Source organism: Monodelphis domestica, chromosome 1, assembly GCF_027887165.1.
Source record: "Monodelphis domestica isolate mMonDom1 chromosome 1, mMonDom1.pri, whole genome shotgun sequence".
In the NCBI taxonomy this organism is placed as follows: domain Eukaryota; kingdom Metazoa; phylum Chordata; class Mammalia; order Didelphimorphia; family Didelphidae; genus Monodelphis; species Monodelphis domestica.
The window spans coordinates 228,080,651-228,102,623 of record NC_077227.1 but is presented as its reverse complement, the minus strand read 5'-3'; the positions used below and the strand labels follow the sequence as shown (position 1 = coordinate 228,102,623).

The 21,973-nt window shown below is 38.4% G+C and overlaps 1 protein-coding gene across 1 annotated transcript in view; it reads left to right on the top strand.

The window, feature by feature from the left end:
• The first annotated feature begins 13,351 nt into the window (after positions 1-13,351).
• Positions 13,352-21,973, top strand: part of SERPINA10 (serpin family A member 10) — a 72,249-nt gene continuing 63,627 nt past the window's right edge. The window contains exons 1-4 of the mRNA XM_056816072.1: positions 13,352-13,503; positions 13,638-13,743; positions 19,315-19,409; positions 20,406-21,052. Of these exons, the coding sequence (XP_056672050.1) occupies positions 19,408-19,409; positions 20,406-21,052 (649 nt within the window). The 5' untranslated portion in view covers positions 13,352-13,503; positions 13,638-13,743; positions 19,315-19,407. The remainder of the gene's footprint in view (positions 13,504-13,637; positions 13,744-19,314; positions 19,410-20,405; positions 21,053-21,973) is intronic.

The window sequence follows — 21,973 nt, the reverse complement described above, 5'->3', positions numbered from 1 at the left end:
TTTAAAAAACTTTTAGCCTCTATAGAAATGCTACCTATTATTACTAATATTGCATTTCAATATGATGGAAAGCTGTTTTTATTATAATTGGTCATTGTTATCCTCAATATTTTATTTGGTGCCTTTAAAAATCATTCTGAGGGCAACTAAGTAGCATGGTGAATAGAGTGCCGGGCCTGGATTACATTGTAATTATAATTATAATTACGTTCTTCAACCTGAGATAAACTGAGTTGCCTTTGAACTGAAATATACCCATAACCCCAAAACTACCCTTTATTATTCCTCCTGGACTCCTCTGCACATGTAAAGCCCAGTGGAATTGTGCATCAGCTACAGGAGTGGGGTGTGGGGAGGGGAGGGAAGAACATGAATCTTATAACTATGGAAAAATATTCTAAATTAATTAACTAAATAAAAAATTTCAAATAAAATAAAATAAAACGTCAATAAAGAAGACATGAAGATGGACTCCTCTAACCCCTATACATTCAGGGGAGAATCTGATTTTTGAATTATGGTGTTTGACTAGGAAATGCTAATTTTGATTAGTGGTCTCTTCCCTATCCTTTTAAATTGTGGATTTCTATTCATTTAGTAAGTTCTAGTAAACTAGGTCCTAGGTTCAAATTTGACCTCAGGTGCTATTATTATAATATAATGATGTATTCATTAATATGTCATAATTTATTTAACAATTTTCCAACTATGTTCTTCATATTTGTTATTTCAAGGTGGGACTTTTTTGGGGGCAATTACAGCTATCAATTTTTTGGGATTGAGTCCTAGAAATAGAATTTCTGGGTAAAAAAGTAGGATCAGTTTCATAATTTATTGTGATACAATGGATTTGGTTTCAGAGGACACAGATTCAAATCTCAGGTCTTCTCTTTACTACTTGTAGCATCTTGGTTAATTCATTTAACCAGAGCCTATTACAAAAAATAAAGAGTTGACATAGATAACTTCTAAAATCTGCTCCACCTCCCCTCCTCTACCAGCTCTAAATCTATCATCGTTTTTCTCTCCAGAATGTTTGTATCAATCCCTGAGCCTCCTTTTACTTATGTTCATCATGAGCCAGACAAGATGACAAAGTGCCTACACAATGGTGTGCCTTTTAGCCTTGGCATATACAACAAAAACAAATACTATAGCTCTTTGGTTTGTCTTTCCAAGTAGAAAGAATTTCTGGGCCATTCTTCCATTTGGCTGCCACATCTATGTACCAAGAGAATGTCAATATTGACGAGGTTTGGTTTTCCCAATAGAATATCCATCCATTTTTCATTATACTAAAGGCTCACATTTAGAATACCAATCTCCAAAATTAATTTTTATAAGTGATCAAAAATCTCCACACTTCTTAACTTACTCTGACCATTTCCCCAACATTCCACAATGGATTGTAGAAGACTAAAGGCCATTTTAAATCTCCCCCCCCCCCCCAGGTTGCCATGGCCAAAGAATCCATTGCTTAATAGCTGCTCTGATGGTGATGAGCCTCTATAATTAGTTGGACTTGTCCTTTGACAGCAGACATCATTTGCCATTGGAACAATACTCAACATCTTTACAATAAAGGAGAATCCACCAGAGTTTATGATCTATGGGCATAATCTTGGAGAATCCAGAGTCACCTCCAATTTATGATTAGATATCAGAACAGAACTTTATGGAGTTAAGTACAAGGCAACAGAGCATACAAATATTATACCTAATTTACATATGTGGAAACTGAGGCTACTCAGAGTTAAGTAGCTAGGAAAGATAAGAACCCAAATATAAGAGCAGATCTCTCAATTATGAATCTCTGCAGTCAATTATCACTTTTATAAAGCTTTGTAGTTTCAAAAGATCTTTGTTCAAAGTAACCCTATGAACTAGGTAGAACGATAATCATCTTATCTAAAGCTATTTCTCCAAAGGCAGATATGCCTTAGGAAAGCGTTCTTGCCTTAGTCTTGCATTTTCTTACCTTATTTTAGTTCCTGACATCTATTTAAGAAGGAGACACATTGAGAAGGAGAGAATGTTACCTGTTTCATCGACCACATGTCCATAACCCTTCCTTCCCCAATTTATGTCATTGGTAGGCTCTGGAATCCCAGAATGATGGAATTAAAAGAGAGAACATAGAGGTTTGGAAAACAATGCAAGAGCTGGCAGGGATCCTGGTATGGAGAATACTGGTATATGAAATGTTAGTGTTTGGAGGCTCCTTAGATATTTTCCTGTTCAAACTCTCATTTTATTGATGACACCGAGGCCCCCAAAGGGAAAGTGACATGTCTAAATCACACAGAGAATCCTGACGCCATTAAGGCAGATCAGTGGTATATTGAATAGAGCTCTGAGACTAGAATCCGGAGGACTTGACTTTAAATCTAGCCTCAGACACTTATTAGCTACGTGGCCCTGGCCTCCTCACTTAATCTCTGCCTCAGGTTCCTCAGCTGTAAAATGAAGATAATGATAGCATCCCACCATTGTTGTGATGATCAAATGAGACAATCATTGTAAATTGTTTAGCCTACTGTCTGGCATAGAGTAGGTGCTTAATAAATGTTCATTTTTTCCTTTCTTCCTTCCTCCTTTCCATCTCTGACCCTCAATACAAGTTTTTCAGGTTTTCTCCACTGAAACACACCACTGCCTCCTGGGGGAGATACAAGACTCAGCATCTTTCTCTTGGGATATCTCCAGAAATGATATTGTTTGCCTCCCCCCAAGGCACCAGCACCCATGCCACCATTACTGCCTGCATGATTGCAATGAATACATACATTTAAAAAAAATCCTTACCTTCTGTCTTAAAATTGATACTGTGTATTGGTTCCAAGGTAGAAGAGCAGGAAGCCTGGGCAGTGGGGGTCAAGCGACTTGTCCAGGGTTGTAAAATTGGGAAGTGTCTGAGGTTAGATTGGAACCCCAAACCTCTGATCTCCAAGTCAGCCATGATATCCATAGATTCACCTAAGAGTCCCAATAGAAATCAAATTTCTTTCTTCCTTTACCTTCTGTCAGTATCAGTTCTAAGAGAGAAGAGTGGCAAGGGTTAGGCAAAGGGGGTTAAATGATTTGCCCAGGGTCACACAGCTGGGAAGTGCTTAAGGCTACATTCAAAACAGGTCCTCCTGGCTCTAGGCTATCTAGCTGCCCCCATGTTCATCTTTATATAAATGAAAACAGATTGAAATTAAAATTGAGTAGCCATGGGGGAAGGTAGAAAGGCAAAAAAAAATCACAGAAAAACAGCTTGGGAAAATGGGGGCTGTGGGAGAAGGGACTGAGCACCACTTGGCTTTTCCTGGGTGATTGGAGTAAATATTTAGGAGTTATATTTAGCAACAGCTGGTGGAATCAGTCGCTTCTCTCCCAATTATTGCCTCCCTCAATCACTCTTTAACGGCCTGGTCACTGCAGGTCAGGGGTAGACAAAACACAGGCTTGTCACAATAATAAAGCAATAAATTGATTATGGGTTAAAAATTGATTAGATACTATGCTTGCTGTGCTTACAAGTATCTTTTTATAAGGAAAACTCATAAGTGAACTGATATAAACTGAAGATACTATGTCTTTGGTATTTTTTTTATGTTAGCTTAGTTTTTTTTAAAAATATATTTTATTTGATCATTTCTAAGCATTATTCATTAAAGACATAGATCATTTTCTTTTCCTCCCCCCCACCTCCCCCATAGCCGACACGTAAATCCACTGGGCATTAGATGTTTTCTTGATTTGAACCCATTGCTTTGTTGATAGTATTTGCATTAGAGTGTTCATTTAGAGTCTATCCTCTGTCATGTCCCCTCAACCTCTGTATTCAGGCAGTTGCTTTTTCTCGGTGTTTCCACTCCCATAGTTTATCCTTTGCTTATGAATGGTGTTTTTTCTCCTAGGTCCCTGCAGATTGTTCAGGGACATTACACCGCCACTAATGGAGAAGTCCATTACATTCGATTATACCACAGTGTATTAGTCTCTGTGTACAATGTTCTCCTGGTTCTGCTCCTCTCGCTCTGCATCACTTCCTGGAGGTTGTTCCAGTCTCCATGGAACTTCTCCACTTTATTATTCCTTTTAGCACAATAGTATTCCATCACCAACATATACCACAGTTTGTTCAGCCATTCCCCAATTGATGGGCATCCCCTCGTTTTCCAGTTTTGGGCCACCACAAAGAGCACAGCTATGAATATTCTTGTACAAGTCTTTGTGTCCATTATCTCTTTGGGGTACAGACCCAGCAGTGCTATGGCTGGATCAAAGGGTAGATATTCTTTTGTCGCCCTTTGGGCATAGTTCCAAATTACCCTCCAGAATGGTTGGATCAGTTCACAACTCCACCAGCAATGAATTAATGTCCCTACTTTGCCACATCCCCTCCAGCATTCATTACTTTCCTTTGCTGTTATGTTAGCCAATCTGCTAGGTGTGAGGTGATACCTCAGAGTTGTTTTAATTTGCATCTCTCTGATTATAAGAGATTTAGAACACTTCTTCATGTGCTTGTTAATAGTTTTGATTTCTTTTTTTTTTTAGGGTTTTTTTAAAAAAATATATTTTATTTGATCATTTCCAAGCATTATTCGTTAAAGACATAGATCATTTTCTTTTCCTCCCCCCCAACCCCCATAGCTGACGCGTAAGTCCACTGGGCATTAGATGTTTTCTTGATTTGAACCCATTGCTTTGTTGATAGTATTTGCATTAGAGTGTTCATTTAGAGTCTATCCTCTGTCATGTCCCCTCAACCTCTGTATTCAGGCAGTTGCTTTTTCTCGGTGTTTCCACTCCCATAGTTTATCCTTTGCTTATGAATGGTGTTTTTTTCTCCTGGATCCCTGCAAGTTGTTCAGGGACATTACACCGCCACTAATGGAGAAGTCCATTACATTCGATTATACCACAGTGTATTAGTCTCTGTGTACAATGTTCTCCTAGTTCTGCTCCTCTCGCTCTGCATCACTTCCTGGAGGTTGTTCCAGTCTCCATGGAACTCCTCCACTTTATTATTCCTTTGAGCACAATAGTATTCCATCACCAACATATACCACAGTTTGTTCAGCCATTCCCCAATTGATGGGCATCCCCTCGTTTTCCAGTTTTGGGCCACCACAAAGAGCGCAGCTATGAATATTTTTGTACAAGTCTTTGTGTCCATTATCTCTTTGGGGTACACACCCAGCAGTGCTATGGCTGGGTCAAAGGGTAGATATTCTTTTGTCGCCCTTTGGGCATAGTTCCAAATTGCCCTCCAGAATGGTTGGATCAGTTCACAGCTCCACCAGCAATGAATTAATGTCCCCACTTTGCCACATCCCCTCCAGCATTCATTACTTTCCTTTGCTGTTATGTTAGCCAATCTGCTAGGTGTGAGTTGATACCTCAGAGTTGTTTTGATTTGCATCTCTCTGATTATAAGAGATTTAGAACACTTCTTCATGTGCTTGTTAATAGTTTTGATTTCTTTATCTGAGAACTGCCTATCCATTTCTCTTGTCCATTTATCAATTGGAGAATGGCTTGATTTTTTGTACAATTGATTTAGCTCATTATAAATATGAGTAATTAAACCTTTGTCAGAGGTTTCTATGAAGATTTTTTCCCAATTTGTTGTTTCCCTTCTGATTTTAGTTATATTGGTTTTGTTTGTACAAAAGCTTTTTAGTTTGATGTAGTCAAAATTATTTATTTTACATTTTGTGATTCTTTCTATATCTTGCTTGGTTTTAAAGCCTTTCCCCTCCCAAAGGTCTGACATGTATACTATTCTGTGTTTACCCAATTTACTTATGGTTTCCTTCTTTATGTTTAAGTCACTCACTCATTTTGAATTTATCTTGGTGTAGGGTGTGAGGTGTTGATCTATTCCTAGTCTCTCCCACACTGTCTTCCAATTTTCCCAGCAGTTTTTATCGAATAGTGGATTTTTGTCCCAAAAGCTGGGATCTTTGGGTTTATCGTATACTGTCTTGCTGAGGTCGCTTTCCCCCAGTCTATTCCACTGATCTTCCTTTCTGTTTCTTAGCCAGTACCAAATTGTTTTGATGACTGCTGCTTTGTAATATAATTTTAGGTCAGGGACTGCAAGGCCCCCATCATATGTGTTTTTTTTTTTCATTATTTCCCTGGATATCCTTGATCTTTTGTTCTTCCAAATGAACTTTGTTATGGTTTTTTTCTAAATCAGTGAAGAAGTATTTTGGTAGTTCAATGGGTATGGCACTAAATAGATAAATAAGTTTGGGTAGGATGGTCATTTTTATTATATTGGCTCGTCCTATCCATGAGCAGTGTAAACCTTAAATTCCTTAGACTTATAAATGTTGGAAATTTCACCATTGGGATATTTCATACTTGGAAAATTTCTTACTGATAGTCTATTGGAATGGGAACCCCATTGGCATGAGAGGTTCCTTTTCTTCCCTTCTTAAGATTACTTTAGGACAGAAACCCTTTGCTGAACAATGGAAAGGACTTTGACCTATGCTTAAGAATAGAACAGGAATTTCTTTGAGTCTTGATTGATTTTAGAATTGATACAATGGAGATACTTGGAATAAATCTCCACCCTATTCAGTCCTAATAGGATTGAGTAAGGGCTGCAGCCTAGATCAAAATTTAATTATTCCAATCTCTACCCTACTCAAGTTAACAGGATTTAGAAAGGGCTGTAGCAAAGGAGTAAAGATTTAATCATTTGAAAATATGACCTTCAACAGACATGTGCAAAAGCCAGAAACCTCTGGGCGGTCCTGGGTTAAGCTAGAGCCTCCATTGGCACAGGGAAATTGATGAACAGTGATTGGTAGATGGGAGAACTGAGGGGAGGAACTTGGATGGTTTCCTGAAAGATAGGAGGGTCTGGAGACTTGGGTTTTTTTTGAGGAGTTTGGTTGGGGTGATTGCGGTGGACTCGGAGAAGCTTGCGCTGAAGGAAGCTGAAGGTGGGGGCCTCTGAGACTGTTTCTCCATTTTGGTCACGTGAGTGATAGGGACTGATCTCTTTTCTTTGCCCCAGCTATCTAAGGGCTTGGGCCTTTTGGCCCAGCCTAAACAGAAGGGGTATTTAAGCCCTATTTCCTTCTCTCCCTTTTTCTTTCTCTCTATCTCTAATTCCTTTCTTGCTCCTATTGTAATTAAACTCCAAAAAAGGCTGACAGCTGACTTGAGTTTTTCATTTAGGAATTACATAGCTGAATTCCTTGGCGACCTTAAATTAATATATATTAGTCTTTTAAAGTGATTCCCTTGTCACAGCAGTTAATGTTTTTCCATTTGCTCAAGTCTAGTTTTAGTTGTGTGGCAAGTGTTTTGTAGTTGTGTTCATATAGTTCCTGTGTTTGTCTTGGGAGGTAGATTCCTAGGTATTTTATTTTGTCTAAGGTGATTTTGAATGGGATTTCTCTTTCTAGTTCTTGCTGCTGAGCTGTGTTGGAGATATATAGAAAAGCTGATGATTTATGTGGGTTTATTTTGTATCCTGCAACTTTGCTAAAGTTGTTGATTATTTCAATTAGCTTTTTGGTTGAATCTCTAGGATTCTTTAAGTAGACCATCATGTCATCCGCAAAGAGTGATAACTTGGTCTCCTCCTTGCCTATTTTGATGCCTTCAATTCCTTTATCTTCTCTAATTGCTACTGCTAGTGTTTCTAGTACAATGTCAAATAGTAGAGGTGATAATGGGCATCCTTGTTTCACTCCTGATCTTATTGGGAATGCATCTAGTTTATCCCCATTGCAGATGATATTAGCTGATGGTTTTAGATATATACTGTTTATTATTTTTAGGAATGACCCTTCTATTCCTATGTTTGGTATTTTTTTTAATTAGTTAGTTTAGAATATTTTTCCATGGTTATAAGAATCATGTTCTTTCCCTCCCCTCCCCCAACCCCTCTTCCCTGGCTGACTTGCAATTCCTCTGGGTTTTACATGTGTCATTGATCAAGATCTATTTCCATATTATTGAGAATTACACTAGGATGATCATTTAGAGTCTACATCCCCAATCATATCCTCTCGACCCATGTGATCAAGCAGTTGTTTTCCTTCTGGGTTTCTGCTCCCACAGTTCTTCCTCTGAATGTGGATAGTGTTCTTTCTCACAAATCTAGAGAAATTCATTACATTTGATCATACCACAGTGTAGCAGTCTCTGTGTACAATGTTCTCCTGGTTCTGCTCCTTTCATTCTGCATTAATAAATGCCTTTTGATTTATTAATTCTCATTTTACAGATGAGGAATCTTTGTCTCCAAGGCAATAGATAAATGAATCCACTGACACAAGAAGGAGAGTCACACTTTGAATCCAGGTTTCTTTCGGCTATTTTGTTCTTATAATCAAAGGCTCTAAGCCAGCTTTAATACATGTTGTCATTTAAAAAGAGAATCTCAGGTAGAATGGATCTGTAATAGAAGAATTCCAAGAACTGTGGCACCCTTCTAAGCCTGAGGCATCAACTAGCTCATTTGAAGAAAAAGTCTGTTGTGCTACCCTAATAACCCAATAACATTATCTGTATTATAGCACCACATCTGGGACCCTCTGAAGACAATACCCTTTCCTATTTTTGTTCGACCCATTTAATGGAATGGCTTTCTGGGAAAGGGAGGGGGAAGGAGGTAGAATAGTAGTTCTTAATCTGGGATATATTAATTTTGTTGTTGCCTTTTAAAAATTTAGATAATTGTTTTTCATGCTTCACTGGACTGCCAGAGGTTATACAGGACACTGAAAGCTGAAGAACTCCTGTTACAAAGGGGAGAGATATAGAATTAGAAATGGCCTTGTTGCACCTTAGGAAGTTAGGAAAATCTGAGTTCCAATCCTGCCTTAGATGCTTCCTAGCTATGTGACCCTGAGTAAACTATTAGAACTGTTTGCCTCAGCTTCCTCATGTGTAAATGGGGATAGTAATAGCATTTGCTTCCCAGGATTGGTGTGAGGATAAAATGAAATAACATATGAAAAGCACTTCAAAAATTTTAAGTGCTATATGGGAGTAGCTAAGTAGCTCAGTGGATAATAGAGGGCAGGACTGAAGATGTGAGGTCCTATGCTTAAATCTGGCTTCAGTCAGTCTCTAGCTGTGTGACCCTAGAAAAGTCACTTAATCCCAGTTGCTTTTCCCTTACTGCTCTTCTGCCTTGGAACTGATACTTAGGATTGATTCTAGGACAGAAGGTAAGGGTTCCTAATAAATGTTAACTACCATTAAGTCTAATCCTCTCATTTTAAAAATGAGGAAACAGGGCCAAGAGGGATGAGTACCTTGCCCATCACTTAGGTAGTATCAGAGTCCAGATCCTCTGATTCCTGACTACATTCTTTTCACTGTATCAAGTTATATGATTAAAAGTGAAACAGTATTTTTTTCATGAGTCCTTTGGAATTGTCTTGGATCCTTGAATTGTTGCTAATAGTTAAGTCATTCACAGTTGACCACCTTACAGTATTGCTATTACTGTGTACACTGTTCTGATTCTGATCATTTCACTTTGCAGCAGTTCATATAAATCTTTCCAGGTTTTTCTGAAATCACCTGGCTCATTATTTCTTATGGCCCAGTAATATTCCATTACAAGCATATGTTACAACTTGTTCAACCATTCCTCAATTGATGGACATCTATTCAGTTTCCAAGCTTTTGCTAATACAAGAAGAGCTGCTATAAGTATTTTTGTATAAATAGGTCCTTTCCCCTTATCTTTGATATTTGGGGGATATATATAGACCTAATAATCGTACTGCTAAGTCAAAGGGTATGCACAGTTTTATTTATGTCTTTGGACATGGTTCCAAAGTGCTCCCTAGAATGGTTGTATCAGTTCACAGCTCTAACGATGCATTTTTGTACATTCCCTCAGACATTTATCATTTTCCTTTTTGATCATATTAGCTAATCTGATAAGTATTTTAATTTACATTTCTCCAATCAATACTGATTTGGAGCATTTTTTTCATATAATTCTAGATATTTTTAATTTATTCATCTGAGAACAGCCTGTTCATAAACTTTGACTATTTATCACCTGGAAAATGCCTTCTAAATCTGACTCAGTTCTTTATATATTTGAGAAGTGAGGCCTTTGTCAGAGATACTTGTAAAATTTCCCCCTTTGTTGTTTCCATCATAATCTTGGTTGCATTTGTTTTGTTTATGCAAAAATTATTTAATTTGATGTAATCAAAATTATCCATTTCATTTTTCATAATGTTCTCTATACTTTCTTTTGTTATAAATTCTTCCCTTATCCATAAGTTTGACCCATAAACTTTTCCATGTTCCCCTAATTTGTTTATGATGTCACCCTTTATTTCTAGATCAGGCATCCATTTTGACTTTATCTTGGTATATATACATATATAAAGGAAATCTTCACACACACACACACATATATGGTGTGAGATGTTGATCTAAGCCTAGTTTCTGCCATATTGTTTTCCAGTTTTCCCAGAAGTTTTTGTCAAATAGTTCTTCCCACCGGATGTTTGGATTTATTGAACACTAGGTTACTATGGTCATTTACTACTGTGAATTGAGTACTTAACCTTTTCCAATGATATTCTACTCTATTGATTACCTGGTACCAGATTGCTTTGATGATCACTGCTTTATAGTATACTTTGAGATGTGATATGTACTCCTCCCTTCATTTTAAAAAAAATTAATTCTGTTGATATTCTTGGTCTTTTGTTCTTCCAGATTTTGTTATTATTTTTTCTAGTTCTATGAAATAACTTTTGAGTAGTTTGATTGGTATGGCACTAAATAGGTAAATTAATTTAGGTAGGATTGTAATTTTTATTATGTTGGTTCAGCCTACCTATGAGCAATTAATGTTTTCCCTAATTGTTTTGATCTGATTTTATTTGTGTGAGAAGTTTTACAATTGTGTACATGCACTTCTTGGTTTTGTTTTGGCTGACAGATCCCTGGGTGTTTTTTAATGTCTACAGGTATTTTAATTGAATTATTTTAATTGGAATTTTTCTTTCTATCTATAACTGTTAAACTTTGTTGATAATAAATAGAAATATTGGTGATTTATGTGGGTTTATTTCATATCCTATAACTTTGCTAAACCTTTTAGTTGTTTAGATTAGTTTTCTGCTTGATTCTCTGGGATTTTCTATGTATGCTATTGTATCATCTACAAAGAGTTATCATTCTACTTCCTCATTTCCTATTCTAATTCCTTCTTTTTCTTCTCTTACTGCTATTGCTAGCATTTCTTGAATAATAGTGGTGATAATAGACATCCTTGCTCCACCCCTGATCTTATTGGGAAGACTTCTAGCTTATTCCCATTATAGATATCTCTGAAATCATAGAATGGAAAGGGAATGAGCTTCTCTGGAGACAGAAACTTTCAGAGGACATAAGAATTCATCTGTAGGCCCAGTTATAAATACTATGGAAAGCTAGGTGGGAAATAGGGAGTGGCAGCAAAAGCATAAGAGTGAAGATATTAGATTAGGCTTCCCCCATACCTGTAATGCTATTCTTCCTCATTTTTGCCTCCTTTCTTCCTTCAGGTCCAAGCTAAAATCCTATCCTCTGTAAAAAGATGTTCCTGAGCTCCTTCAGTGCTAGTGTCTTCCTCCCCCACCCCCACCCCCATTGACTCCTCCTGATTCAGCTTAACTATATCTTTTTTGTCTATAGTTGTTTCCATGTTGTTTTTCTCATTAGTCAGTGAACTCCATGAGAACGGGGTTTTTCTTTTTCTCCTTTTATGTCTTTCAGCTTATCCCTAGCACTTAACCTAGTATTAGGCACACAGTAGGTGCCTAATTAGTGCTTGTTGACTTGCCTTAACTCAATGACTAGCCTTTAGTTAAGAGAAAAGAAAGAAATGTGGTGCAAAAAGTGATTGTCTGGGAGGCAGCTGGGTAGCTCAGTGGATTGAGAGCCAGGCCTAGAGATGGGAGGTCCTGGGTTCAAATGTGATCTCAGACACTTCCCAGCTTGACCCTAAGCAAGTCACTTGACCCCCACTGCCTAGTCCTTACCACAATACACAGTATTGACTCCAAGATGGAAAGTAAGGATTTAAAAAAAAAGTAATTGTCTGGATTGGAAGTCAAGAGACTTGACTTCATATCCCATCCAAACACTTCTAAGATCAGATTCTGGGCAAACCAATTCACATCCTAAAGACTTGGTTCTTTTTCCAGGAATAAAACAGAAATGAAGAAACTTGCAGGCTGATTTATGAAGGAAGCACTATGTAAACTTTCAAGTATTATATAAATGATAGTTATTGTTGGCGGTGGTGGTTGTTGTTGCTCTATAAAATGTGGACTATTATGCTAGGTGATACAATAAATAGATTACTTGATTTAGAGTCAGGAAGACCTGAGTTCAAAACCTTCCTTAGACACCAGCTTTGTGACCCTGGGCAAATCACTTAACTTCTGTCTCAGTTTCCTTATTTGTAAAACAGGAACAACAATAGTACTTGCCTCCAAGGGTTAAATTGTAAGGATTGAATGAGATAATACTAATCTTAAAGCACTATTTGTTGTTGTTCAGCCATTTTGGTCTTTTCTGATTCTTCAAGACCCCATCTTGGGGTTTTCTTGGCAAAGATGCTCAAGTAGTTTACCATTTCCTTCTCCAGCTCATTAAAAAAACAAAACAAAACAGAACAAACAAACAAACAAAAAAACCCTTACCTTCTATCTTAGAATCAATACTGTGTATGGGTTCCAGGGCAGAAGAGCAATAAAGAATAGATAATGGGGGTTAAGTGACTTTCCCAGGGTCACCCAGCTAGGAAGTATCTGAGGCCACATTTTGAACCCAGGACTTTCTCTCTCTAGGTCTGGCTTTCAATCCATTGAGCCACTTAGCTTCTCTCCCTCCAGCTCATTTAATAGATAAGAAAATGGAGGCAAACAAAGTCAGGGTCCCAAAGCTACTAATTATCTCCTGCCAGATTTCAACTCAGGAAGAATCTTTCTGATTCCAATTCCAGTGCTCTATCCACTATGCCATCTAGGTGCCCATAAGCATTATATACATGCTAGCTAATTATTAATTGTTGTTATTCTCGGTTCTAAATCTGGTCTTTTGGGGGATTTATCAAACAAATCTCTCTTTCGTGCTCGCTTCCGTGGTCTTTTAAGCCTAGTATTTGGTATTTAAGCCCCCAAAGATCCCAGAGAATTCAAAACAAAGTTATGTTAGGTAAAGAGGGAATGGGGCAGAGATAACAGTTCAGATGGTGTTTGCCTTTGATGATACTGACTCTCCTGGGCACTGGTTAATGTTTAAAGCCTTGCGGTGATGGGGGTATGAGGGAAAGGGAGGAGGGGTGACCTTTGGAACAAAGATGTGCCAATAAATAGTAACCAGCTCCAAAAGAAGTAAGAGTCGTTAGAGGTAAGACATAATGAGGCACAGGTAACTGGAAGCCTTGGATAGTCTGCCCTGAAGACACGCCAAGGACACATAGAGCAGGGGCTGCCTCACTGGCCTGTAAGTAATTCTGACTTTCTGGAGAACTTCAACTCAATGCAGCCCTGCCCTATTGTTCTTTGCTCTTGCTCTCCTCACCTATGCAGGCCTGGGAGGTCTGGAAGAATGACTAGATCTTTTTTTTTTTCTTTCAGGGAGTAGGAGGTGAGATTTTAGAGACTTGGACCTCAAAGCTGAACACAGTGAAGAGTTGACAAGGAGGCTACCTTGAGCAATTCCCTTAAAGGAATTTCCAAAGCTGTAGGATTTCTTCTGTGTATTTCTTGAGAGGCAGAACAGTACAGAATAAAGAGGAAGCAGTTAGGTAGCTCATTGGATAGAGCCTGGTCTGTTAATTGTTATCCTCTGTTCTAAATCTGGTATTTTGGGAGATTTATCAAACAAATTTCTCTATTCTTCTAGCTTCCATGGTCTTTTTTTTTAACCCTTACCTTCCTTCTTGGAATCAATACTGTGTATTGGTTCCAAGGCAGAAGAGTGGTAAGGGCTAGGCAGTGGGGTTTAAGTAACTGACCCAGGGTCACACAGCTAGGAGGTGTCTGAGGTCAGATTTGAACCCAGGACCTCCCATCTCTAGACTTGGCTCTCAGTCCAATGAGCCACTCAGCTGCTCCCTTCCATGGTCTTTTAAGTGTGGTATTTGATACTTAAGCTCTAAAGATCCAAGAGAATTCAAAACAAAGTTATGTTAGGGTAAGAGGGAATGGGGCACATGGTGTTTGCCTTTGATGATAGAAGGTTCTGGATTAAAATCTGACCTCAGACATTTCTTAGTTGTGTGACCTTGGTCAAGTCACTTAACTCCAATGACCTACCCGTTACTACTCATCTGCCTTGGCCTTAGTATTGAATCTAAGACAGAAGGTAAAGGTTAAAAAAAAAAAGAGTACAGGACCTGGAGTAAGAAGATATGAGTTTGAACCCCAGGCTTGTCATGTATTGTGTTATCCTGGGCAAGTCATGTCCCCTCTCCTGGTCTATCTTCTGCAAAATGGAGATAATATCTGCATTATGTGCTTTAGAAGATGGTTGGGAGGATAAAATTTTCTTAAGTGATTGCATAAATTTTAACTCGTATTAGTTGGTGTAATGATTAGTCAGTATCTAAGGTATATGGGCATCATCTAAGAATGGTAGGGCACAATAACTAGCCCCAGTCAGATTGCTCATGGATGCCAGTTGATGGGGAAGAAGTCAAAGAGTATTGGATGGCTCAATCCAATCATTCCCAGATAAGTATGAATTTTAAAAAATCCCTCAATTATGTACCCTTGTGATATCAAGGGCATTAATTTCATATTCACAAATAAGTGGCTCATTGTATCGTGTAAGATTGTCTCTAGAGACGGGGAGCAAGGAGAACTTCATGATAATAACAATAATACTTAAATAATTCAATGCATCTATGATTTTGTTGATATGGGCTCACCCATTCGTGCCTCCTCACCAATTCAACATTTAAAAAATGAATGATGTCATTTGCTTTTTTGCATCACCTTCATTTCCCAATGTATCTCTCTTCCTTTCTTTCCCCCTAACCAGAGAGCCATCCTTTATAACCAAGAATTAAAGAGGGGAGAAAACAATTCAGCAAAACTGACCACATATAAATGAAATTTGACAGTATATGCAGTGTTTCTGAACCATAATCCCTCCCACCTCAACAAAGAAGAGAAGGAGACACATTCTCTTTTTACTTCTTTGGGGAAAATGAAGTAATAAATGTGGAATATTATAATTTTGTGGAATTATTAATTTTCTATTTAATTCCCAGTTTTATATTCTGTGCCATCAAACTCTGCTGTCAGGAAGGCCTTAGCACTTGCAGAGCTGTTTGTGGGTATGGTTGCTTAGAATATTTCTGGGGAATCGGCTTGCTTTGTAGACTAAGAAAACTTAAAAGTTCAGAAGGTAAAGTCACTGTCTCTTTTGTAATAGTGGGATTTGGTAGGGGAATGATCAAGAAGGAAACACAAAAATCCAGATTTATTGTTTGGGAAAGGGAGAAAGGAAAAGGGGTTGGGAGAAAGGAAAAGGGGTTAGGAGAATTATTACAATTAATTTTAAACCCTAATTTCTATAAATCTATCTTAACCTATCTTTTCTAAGCTAAAACAATAAGTTTCTCCAATAACCAAATCTCACAAGTGGAGTCCAATCAAATGGGTCAGGATCTTCAGATGAAAGCTGTCCAAAACAGGTCCAGTGGAGAAGTGGATCCTCAGTCTTCTTTTCAAGCTGCCAGCAGCCAGTTCAAAAGATTCCTCTTTTCAGCTGATATCAACAAAAAGCCAGAAGCCCGTTTTCAAACCTCCAACTCTAGGTCCATCAGGAGAGAAGTTCCAAGACTGTTGTGACCTTAGAATCTTTACTCAGATCCTGACCCTTAGGCTCCCATGTGACTCTCAGTCACATGCTCCTGTCAATCACTCTAAGGCTTGCCTTACACAGTCTTTTGCAAAGTCCTCTCCCTATCACACTTTCCTATCTAGACAGGGCTAGATGGTGCAGTGGAGAGAGTGTTGGACATGGAGTCATAAAGACCTGAGTTTAAAGTCTGCCTCGGACACTTAACTAGCTTTGTGACCCTGGATGAGTAATTTAATGCTATCTGACTCAGTTTCCTCATCTGTAAATAGAAATAATTGTAGCACTTACTCCTGGGATTGTTAGGAGGATAAAATGATTTAACATTTGGAAAATGTTTTGAAACTCTTAAAATGCTACAAATGGTAGCTATTATTGTTCTTCTCAACCATATTCAAGAAAAGTACCGTGCCCCTTCTCTGATGTGGACAAGAACCCCTTAGGAATGTACCCAGGACTCATGCACTTGTCTAGAACTGAGAGGATCCTTCATAGAGAGGGAGAAAGCAATGACTTCAACTAATTATTATCATTATAGAAAATCCAAACAATCTATACACAAATCTTGCTGTTGTTACCTGCCCCTGGGTAGTGTAGTAGATAGAGCTGCTGGGATTAGAGTCAGGAAGACCTGAGTTCAAATTTGATCTCAGAGATTTATTAACTGTGTGACTGTGGGCAATTTGCTTGAGCTCTATTTGCCTCAGTTTCCTCAGCTGTAAAATGGAGATAATAATGACACCTACCTCCCAGGGTTGTTATGAGGTTCAAGTGAGATAAAAATTGTAAAAAGTCTTAGCACAGTGCCTGGCACATTATATTGCTGTTCAGACCTTTCAGTCCTGTATGACTCTTCACGACCCCATTTGGGATTTTCTTGGCAAAGATACTGAAGTGATTTGCCATTTCCATTCCCAGCTCATTTTACAGAGGAGGAAAGTGAGGCAAACTGGGTGAAGTGACTTGCCCAGGGTCACACATCTAAGTAAGTGTCTGAGGCCCAATTTGAACTCGTGAAGCTGAGTCTTCTTGACTCCAAGTCCAGCATTCTATCTACTATGCTCCTAGCTGCATAGTGCTATAAATGTTTAACATAGTAAGTGCTACATAAATGTTTATTTTTTCTTCACATCTTTTGCATACATCCCTTCCCCTCCTCACTTAGCCACTAATAGTGAGGTTCAGACCCCCATCATCTCTCACTTGGAGCCCTCTCCCTGACACAAGTTTTTCCCTCACTTCAAGCCACTTCAAAACCCTCCAAAATGATTTTCCTACAGCACAGATTTGACCACATCACCTTTCCCCTTCTCCCAATTCCCTGGAGAGTCAGTAAACTCTAGAGACTTCCTGTTACCTCCAGCATCAAGCATAAAGCCCTATGTTTGACACTTACAGCTATTCACAATCTGCTCCCTTCCTACATTTTCAGCCTTCTCCCACTCTACTTCCCTTCACAAATTCTATAATCCCATGATGCTGCAGTTCCTCAGCTGTAGCACTCAGCTACACACTCTTAAACTCTCTCCACTGCACCATCTAGCTGTGTCTAGATGGGAAAGAGACCATGACTTTACCTTCTGAGCTTTTAAGTTTTCTTAGTCTGCAAAGCAGGCACTGAAGCATGTAGATTCACCAGAAATATTCTAGAGCCCAGACCCAAAAACAGTTCTGCAGGTGCTAAGGCTTTCCTGACAGCTGAGTTTGATGGCACAGAATGTAAAATTGAGAATTAAATGGAAAGTGAATGTGCACAGGCACATTTCATTGTGCCTGAAAAGCTTTCCCCCTTCAGCTCTGCTTCCTGACAAACTTGACTTCCTTCAGTATCAAGTTCAAATACCACCTTCAGGAGGCTTTTAGTTAAAATTCATTTTTTTAAAATAATATTTTATTTGATCATTTCCAAGCATTATTCATTAAAGACAAAGATCATTTTCTTTTCCTTCCCCCCACCCCCCATAGTCGACACGTGATTCCACCGGGTGTCACATGTGTTCTTGATTCGAACCCATTTCTATGTTGTCAATATTTGCATTAGAGTTTCGCTTAGAGTCTCTCCTCTGTCATGTCCCCTCAACCACTGTAGTCAGGCAGTTGCTTTTCCTCGGTGTTTCCACTCCCATAGTTTATCCTTTGCTTATGAATAGTGTTTTTTCTGCTAGATCCCTGCAGATTGTTCAGGGACATTACACCGCCACTAATGGAGAAGTCCATTACATTCGATTATACCACAGTGTATCAGTCTCTGTGTACACTGTTCTCCTGGTTCTGCTCCTCTCGCTCTGCATCACTTCCTGGAGGTTGTTCCAGTCTCCATGGAATTCCTCCACTTTATTATTCCTTTTAGCACAATAGTATTCCATCACCAACATATACCACAATTTGCTCAGCCATTCCCCAATTGATGGGCATCCCCTCGTTTTCCAGTTTTGGGCCACCACAAAGAGCACAGCTATGAATATTTTTGTACAAGTCTTTTTGTCCATTATCTCTTTGGGGTACAGACCCAGCAGTGCTATGGCTGGATCAAAGGGTAGACATTCTTTTGTCGCCCTTTGTGCATAGTTCCAAATTGCCCTCCAGAATGGTTGGATCAGTTCACAACTCCACCAGCAATGAATTAATGTCCCTACTTTGCCACATCCCCTCCAGCATTCATTACTTTCCTTTGCTATCATGCTGGCCAGTCTGCTTGGTGTGAGGTGATACCTCAGAGTTGTTTTGATTTGCATCTCTCTTAAAATTAATTTTTAAAAAATTCACTTTAAAAAAAATATTAAGTTCCAAATTTTCTCCCTCCCTTCTGCTTCTCCTCTACACATTGAGAAGGCAAGCAGTCTGATATTGATTATTTGTGTGAAACCATGTAAAATCTATTTTCATATCAACTCTATGGCCAAAACAAGGAAGAAAAATAAAGAAAATGTAAAAATTAAATTTGCACTCAGTTCATCAGTTCTCTCTTGAGGTAGATAGAATTTACCATCATGAGTCTTTTGTAATTGTCTTGGATCCTTGCACTGAATGAGGTAGTTACACCATTCCCTGTTGATTCTGTTACAATATTGCTGTTACTGTGTACAAGGATCTCCTGGTTCTGTTTACTTCACTTTGCATCAGCTCATGTAAGTGTTTGTTTATAAAAAATTTTCTACTGATCACGAATTATGTTTTCTCCCTCCCCTTGTCCCTCCCTGCTCCTAGAGTTGACAAGCAATTCCACTGGGTTCATACAAATCTTTCCAGATTTTTCTGAAACCATCCTCTTTGTCATTTCTATCAAGATGATAGTATTTCATCACAATCATATGCTACTTATTTAGTCATTTCCCAAATTGATGGGCATCCCCTCAGTTTCCAATTCTTTGCTACTACAAAAAGAGTTACTATAAACATTTTTATATAATGGAGTCCTTTTTCTTTTCCTTTGATTTCTTTCAGATACAGACCTAGTAGTGATGTTGCTGAGTCAAAGGGTGTGCACAGTTTTATAAAAAGACCTTTCCCAGTCATATTCTCCTCCACCCAAATAGAATGTAAGCTTCCCAAGGGCAGTAATGATTTCATTTTTTCCCCCTTTGTATACCCAGAGTGCCTTAAACATAATAGGTGTTTAACAAGTGGCTTATTGAATAAAATAGAATTGCAAAACTCAGGACTTCTGCACTCAAGTCCAGACAGTTAACCATCATACCTTACTGCCTTCTTATAAAAATAATAATGTTTTGTCTTTTGATTGCTTTCAACTTTATGAAATATTTTTTATGCATTATCTCAATTAGAGGCAGCAAAGTGACACAATGTATAGAATGTTGGTTTTGGACTCTGGGAAGACCGCAAAGCCAATTTCAGAAATTTATAATCCCGAGCAGGTTCAGTTGACCCTGGGCAAGTCACATAATTGGTGCCTCAGTTTCCTTAACTGTAAAATGTAGATAATGATAACACCTACCTTGTTGGCTTGTTGTGAAGATAAAATGAAATAATATTTGTGAGGTGCTTAGTACAGAACCTAGAAATAGTAGGTGTAATGTAAATGCTTATTCCTTCCCTCTTCACCCTCATTTCATAGTCACAACTTCTCCATCAGGGAGTGAGAGCAGATTTTTATTGCCCCCATTTGACAGATGAAGAAACAAGAGAGACCTTGAGAATTTGTAAAGTCACTTAGTGGGTTATATATACTATAACTGTGACACAAATTAGAGAGAGCAATATGTACTCAAGTCAAATATTGAAGTATTAGGAGATCACATCAAATAATCCCTTTGCAAATGTCCCCTCTAGATTCCAGAATAATATCTTTTCTCAGAAGTCACCTTGGCTAAGATCTTAGAATTCAGAGTTAGAAAGATCCTCAGAGTCTAACCTAACCCTAATCCAATCCCCATTTTTGGCCCAGAGACAGCACCCACAATAAAATAGGTTATATGTGGTAGGTTCAGGATTTGAACACTGGTCCTCTAAATCTAAGATCAATGCTATTTCCTCTATTTCACATTGCTTCTTACAAATTTTTCCTAATTTTATAGGACCCCGTCATTCCGAACAATGACTTCTACCTTGTATAAATGTCTCCTCATTGTCTTGGCCCTCGGTTCTTGTGTCCCCCAACCTGTCAGCCAAGACTTCTGTCTCCAGTCACTCACTCAGGAGCAAGAAAATCCTTTCCACCGGAGACTGGCACCAGTGAATGTTGACTTTGCATTTCGCTTATACAAGAATTTGATATCAAGAGCCCCAGATAGAAATATTTTCATCTCCCCAGTGAGTATTTCCATGTCCTTGGCCATGCTGTCCCTTGGAGCCAAGTCGGTCACACACACTCAGCTCATAGAAGCTTTGGGATTCAACCTTACAGAGACATCAGAGGTGGAAATCCATCAAGGCTTTCAGTATCTCATCCATCTGTTCAACAACACAGATACTGGCCTGGAAATGAACACAGGAAATGTCCTATTTCTTGATTCAAAAGTAAAACTTATGGAGACATTTGTGAATGAAATAAAGCGGTATTACAGTGTAGAAATTTTGTCTACAGACTTTCAAAATTCAACCAGAGCCACAAAACAAGTCAATGATTTTGTCAAGAATAAAACTTTGGGGAAAATTGATGAGTTATTCAAGGAATTGGATCATGATACCGTGCTTCTTTTGATCAGCTACATTTTCTTTAAAGGTAAAATGTCTTATTTTGATACTGCTATTTATAGTAATAATAGCTCATATTTATATGTTATAATTTAGGATGAAAAAAGGACTCTACCAAAGGGGTTTCTATTCATTCTTAGGACAACTTTTGTGCCATACTTGGTACAAGTGTTACTTACCACATGTGTTTTGCAGCTGAGAAATGTTGATCAAAATGTTAGATTAAAAAATCAATCAGTAAGATAAAGAGCCAGATCTGCAAATGGGTGATCCTAGGTTCAAATCTAGCCTTAAACACTTCCTAGTTTTATGACTTTGGGCGAGTCACTTAATCCCAATTACCTAGCCCTTACCACGCTGCCTTGGAACCAAAACTTAGTATTGATTCTAAGACAGACAGAAAGGGCTTAAAAAAAACAACAACAATTAGTCAAAAGGCAGTTTTTAAGTGCATGAATTCTGGGGATACAAAGAAGAGAAGATATTGTGCTTGCCCTCAAGAAGCTCATAGTCTAAGAAAGCAAATAACATGTTTGTCCAGACTGCAAGCACCAGAACCAGGCCTGAAACCTGAACTTCTGAACCAAATCCACTTCTTGTTCTATTTACCACAGACGATTTCACAATTGCCCTTTCTTTCCCCAATTCTCCCTTCCTTTCCTCTCTCTCTTTTTTTTTTTGGTAGGGAAGAGGTACAGTTGTAATAAGTATAATAAGTTCTACTGATTTAATTGTACTTCATCTCATATGTTGTTGTTTTAACCCTTCCCTTCCATCTTAGTATCAATTCTAGGACAGAAAAGTGGCAAGGGTTAGGCAAACTGCTCAAGGCCAGCTAGGAAGTGTCTGAGGTCAGATTTGAACCTAGATCCTTCTGATACCAGACCTGGTTCTCTATCCACTATGCTACTTACCCACCTGTCCCCATCTCATTTGTTGTTGTTCATTT